At 48.9% G+C, this 5,000-nt stretch overlaps 1 protein-coding gene across 7 annotated transcripts in view; it reads right to left on the bottom strand.

The window, feature by feature from the left end:
* LOC121682331 (C-myc promoter-binding protein-like) overlaps window positions 1-5,000 on the bottom strand; it is a 37,951-nt gene that overhangs the window by 1,235 nt on the left and 31,716 nt on the right. For 4 of the 7 annotated variants that reach the window (XM_042062434.1, XM_042062436.1, XM_042062435.1 and 1 more), the window contains 3 exons: window positions 3,489-3,590; window positions 2,822-2,965; window positions 1,421-2,632 (listed from right to left, as the gene is read on the bottom strand). In XM_042062434.1, the coding sequence (XP_041918368.1) occupies window positions 1,421-2,632; window positions 2,822-2,965; window positions 3,489-3,590 (1,458 nt within the window). Of the gene's footprint in view, window positions 1-1,420; window positions 2,633-2,821; window positions 2,966-3,488; window positions 3,591-4,952 lie in introns of all 7 variants that reach the window. The other 3 variants (XM_042062432.1, XM_042062431.1, XM_042062433.1) reach the window with 1 other exon arrangement.

Here is a 5,000-nt window from a genome sequence, read left to right as displayed (position 1 = left end):
ATCGTTAGATTAATCGATGCATCGAAAAAATAATCGCTAGATTAATCGTTTAAAAAATAATCGTTTATTCCAGCCCTATTGTGGATGCATGTATGATGGGGTATGTACATGTGTGTGTGTGTGTGGATGCATGTATGATGGGGTATGTACATGTATGTGTTTGTGTGTGCATGTATGATGGGGTATGTACATGTGTGTATGTGTGTGTGAGTGAATGCATGTATAATGGGGTATGTACATGTATTAGTGTTTCCCACAGAATTGAATTCTATTTGTGGTGGTAGGTTTGCAGAATTAACTTGAATGCAACAGTTTTTAACAAATTAGCACAGTGTGGTTATGATGCTAACCAGATTTAAGTACAATTTAGTAAAACCTGGAAAAATCATTGTGTGGTGGTCAATATTTATATTGTGGTGGGCCGCCACAAATAAGTCAATGTATGGGAAACACTGTGTATGTGTGTGGATGCATGTATGATGGGGTATGTGCATGTGTGTGTATGTATGCATGTATGATGGGGTATGTACATGTGTGTATGTGTGGATGCATGTATGATGGGGTATGTACATGTGTGTATGTGTGTATTGTTAGATTTTAGTGGTTTTCTGTATGTCATTCTTTTGGTTCTTTGTTTAATACTGCAGAAACTGCGAGGACAGGATGTTTATTGTAAGCAGACAGAATGTTGTCACCTTACAATAGCAAATGGTGTACCTAACTAATTGTTCCCTCACAAGACGTCTTAATTGAATAAGGCTATATCACTGTCTGTTTCCCCCCTCCAATTTGACCCCAGACGTGAATGTATATTCTGGTATTATAATTAGCCAGGAGTTTCCCAGATCTTTGCTTCAGTTTCTTACCTTGGCTTCACCTTGCAACACTGTGCTGTGCTGTGCGTACAACAGGGTTACCAGAACTCTGTTGTTACATCCAGAATAAAGGACTATTCTTTCGCAAGCCAGCCTCAAGTTTTACCTGCTCTTAACTACACTGGAATCTACTCGGTCAACTGTGTCTCCATTTGGAATTAAGGAGACAATTTTAATAGCATTCTTCAGTATGCATGTATGATGGGGTATGTACATGTGTGTGTGTGTGTGTATGTGTGTGTGGATGCATGTATGATGGGGTATGTACATGTGTGTGTGTGTGTGTGTGTATGTGTGTGTGGATGCATGTAAGATGGGGTATGTACATGTACATGTGTGTATGTGTGTATGCATGTATGATGGGGTATGTACATGTGTGTATGCATGTATGATGGGGTATGTACATGTGTGTGTGTGTGTGTATGTGTGTGTGGATGCATGTAAGATGGGGTATGTACATGTGTGTGTGTGTGGATGCTCAGGTATGGCAGGGAGATTTACATTTAAAAGTGTGTATTTGTGTTCAAGAGTCTGCATGTGTGTACCTTGGTGGGAGTGGTGTAAGTGGCCAGTCGTGAGTACCAGCGGCTGGCCTTCTCGGCCACACCCTTCCCCGCCGACACCATGCTGCTCTTGAAGACGTCCAGCGAGGGCGTGAGCAGAGTGTCCAGCCCAAAGGAGGAGGAGTAGGGCGAGGGAGAGGGGGGGGGGGGACGCCAGGTCCGAGTGGGGGTCCCGGTCCCTCTCTTCGCCCTGCTGAGGGGCCCCGTCGGGTGGATACGCGGGCGAGGACCACAGCCGGGCCCTGGCGTGGGTCGGCGTGTTGGCCTGGGGTGTGCGTGAGCGCTGTTGCACGTTGTGCGAGCTGTGCGAGTGCGCCACCTGCTGGTGCGAGTGGTAGGTTTGCGAGCGGGGCACGGATAGCGCCCGGGACGAGCAGTGGGGCAGGCTCCCGCGCCGCGCCTCGTGCTGCTGGTGGTGAGCGCCCCCTGCTGGGCTGGTGGGGAAGCGCAGGTCCACGCTGCTAGGCGCCCGGCTGCTCAGCGGGCTGCCCAGGTGGTTCATGTACATCTCAATCTCCACGGCCAGGTCACGGCGCATCCCTGGCGGGGTCCGGGCGCCGGCGCCTTCGCTGCACACCTCTGCCACCTCGGACTCGGTCTCGGCCGCCAGGAGCGACAGCGGGTCGAAGCCCATCTGGATGCCCATGCGCTTGGCCGGCCGGGCCAGCTGGACCGGGACCGATTGGCGCCGCGGCCCTGCCCCACATCCCATGATCCCCTCTGAGTCCAGGTCCAAGTCCTCCAGGTCAAAGATGTCCGCCAGGTCCACCTTGTCCTCATCGGGCCTCTCCTCATCACTGGAGTCTTCATCCTCTGCTGCATCATCTGCTGTTGTGAGGGAGAGCCTGTGCATCGGTACTTCGTCGTCGTTTAGGAGTGCGTGAGCCTGCTTGCTGTTCATGCCCAGCGTTTCACATCGCCGGCTCTTGCGGAGGCTCCCCGAGAGGATCTTGGCGTCGTCTCCTAGGTTACGGGCGATCTTGTGCGGGTCCGTCTCACCCTGGTTCAGGCTCAGGCCAAGGACTGTGCCAGTGGGGGTGGCCGAGTCGCCGCTATGACGACGACCTCTCACCCCAGACTCCTCCAGAGAGCCGTCGGTCTTCTCCCGTTTGTTACCCAGGCGACGATGCAGACTGCCTCCCTGCATGACCCCGATGTCCTCTAAAGAGGAGGAGAAGAGGAGACCAGCAACGGCTAGAGAGGAAGAGAGTGCCGATTAAAAAGTTGGAGCCAATAGAGAGAAAATGGGAACAAGTGATAAGCAGGAAAATAGGGGGAGATGTAGAGAAAACACCTCAATGGCACATCATTATGGTCTCTCTCTCTATCTTACTCTCTCACACACACACACACACACACACACACACACACACACACACTGACCTGAGGAGCTTTCTTGTTTATTAAGGGCAGGACCATCATAGCAAGAGTTGCCACGGACAATCCCTGGACGTGGCTGATTAGGAGCTGGGAAGTCCAGCTGTGGAAGACAGTCTCCACTGCCTTTGGCACTCTCTGTCTCAGACACTACACCAGAAACACCAAAAGTGTGTCACACACAGTCACAAACACACACACACACACACACAAGTAGACACACATACACACAGACATACACACTAACAGAGATACACAAGTAAAAGCAGTCACAAGATAAACAACTCAGAACCACTGTATTTACAGTTTTATTTTCTTCCACCAGAGAGCAGTAGAATTCAACTGTGTTTTTGTGTGTTGGTTTGTCTGTGGGTTTCTTGTGTGCACATACAGTATATATGAATTTATTTGTGCATGTAGTGTTTGTGTGTGTGTGTGTGTGCGCGCGCGTGTGTGTGTGTGTGTGTGTGTGTGCATGTGTGTGTGTGTGTGTGTGTGTGTGTGTGTGTGTGTGTGTGTGTGTGTGCATGTGTGTGTGTGTGTGTGTGTGCATGTGTGTGTGTGTGTGTGTGTGTGTGTGTGTGTGTGTGTGTGTGTGTGTGTGCATGTGTGTGTGTGTGTGTGTGTGTGCGCGTGTGTGTGTGTGTGTGTGTGTGTGTGTGCATGCACTCACAGGAGCTGCAGTCACTCTCCCTCTTCTCTTTCTCAGGGATGGTCTCTCCTCTCCGCACCTCTTCTTTAGACAGTGAGTTGTAGCCCAGATCTGACTGGTCACCTGGAAAACATGCACACACACACACACACACACACACACACACACACACACACATGCACACACAGGTACACACGTACACACACACACACACACACACACACACACACTTTATTCCCCAACAACATTACCAAATGCTCACTTGCTACAATCCCTTCTCATCACTGCCATTCTCTCTGTTTTGTATGATGCTCAAAGGGTCAGGAGCTGACTGATGACTGACCCACTGGGTGGACAGCATTACTGATTTTATAAATGATTTCAGTGAAGCTAAATCAGACCTTCCTCTATTCAAAGCCTACCCATCTTTTATTCTAGTGATTCTTTATGCTTATTACACGGCTCTTCAGAGTGCTGCAGGATGCTCCATTCACTTGAATGGGCCTTCCCAACGTTCGGTGGTCTGCTAATTCTCAATAACAGACCGTTGCTAAGTATAACAGACCGCTGTCAAGGAAAATGGCCTTTGTGCTTCTACTTCACGTCTTTCATATCACTACGCAAGGACTGGAACAGCTGTGTTCTACCGAATGTTTGATTCAAGTTCAGCGTGTGCTGTTGTCGAACTATTTGTTTCTCACCAAAAGCCACAATGAAACGGTAACAAATAGGCTATAACCTAGGCTATGTAGTCTAAAGAGTCACATCGTGAGGAGTTTATTGTTTCGTTTTGGCAAGTAACCGTGTAATAAGCGGGATAATGTATAGAACGCCGGTCATTATTGTGAAAATAAGTCCCTTCAGGGCGGAACAAGACCCCTCCGCTGCGCGCTGCGGGACTTATTTTCCCAATAATGACCGGCGTTCTATACATTATCCCTTACATAGTGCACCACACACGACATGGATGGCAAAACTCGAATGTACACGAATCATAAATGGCGGATTATGACCATGAGCTAGCACACACACATACTGTCTTCATGTCACCTGCAACCTCATCTCCATAGAGCAGGCCACCACTGGACTGCCACATAAAGCAGTGAGCCAAACTCCAATGCACTGATGATGAGGCTGGATCACGATATGTTTAGATACAGTTGTGTTTCTCAAACCTCTGAAGACCCATAGCCTGATAAGTTCAGGGGTCCTGGAGCAGGGAGGATTTGGAACTAACTCAATATGGGGGTATATTGTATAGGACCTGAGGGGACTAGATCTACACCATAGATAATACTAACTTTGAGACTGAAACTATAGACATTAATGAGATCCACAGAAACAGGACTGTGCGATTATTACACAGAAGAGCACAACATTGTCAAGATGGAAAGAAAGGGCAAAATGGAGGGAAAGAGAAAAGAAAGAGAGAGAAAGAGAGAGAGAGAGGGATGATGGAAGGGTGCTGAAGGGAGGGAGAATTACCTGAGTGCAGAGCAGGTGTGTCCGAATCAGAGCACACACCCAGAGAGC

This window comes from Alosa sapidissima, chromosome 14 (assembly GCF_018492685.1).
Source record: "Alosa sapidissima isolate fAloSap1 chromosome 14, fAloSap1.pri, whole genome shotgun sequence".
Classification (NCBI taxonomy): Eukaryota; Metazoa; Chordata; class Actinopteri; order Clupeiformes; family Clupeidae; genus Alosa; species Alosa sapidissima.
This window is presented reverse-complemented; position numbering and strand designations above follow the sequence as displayed.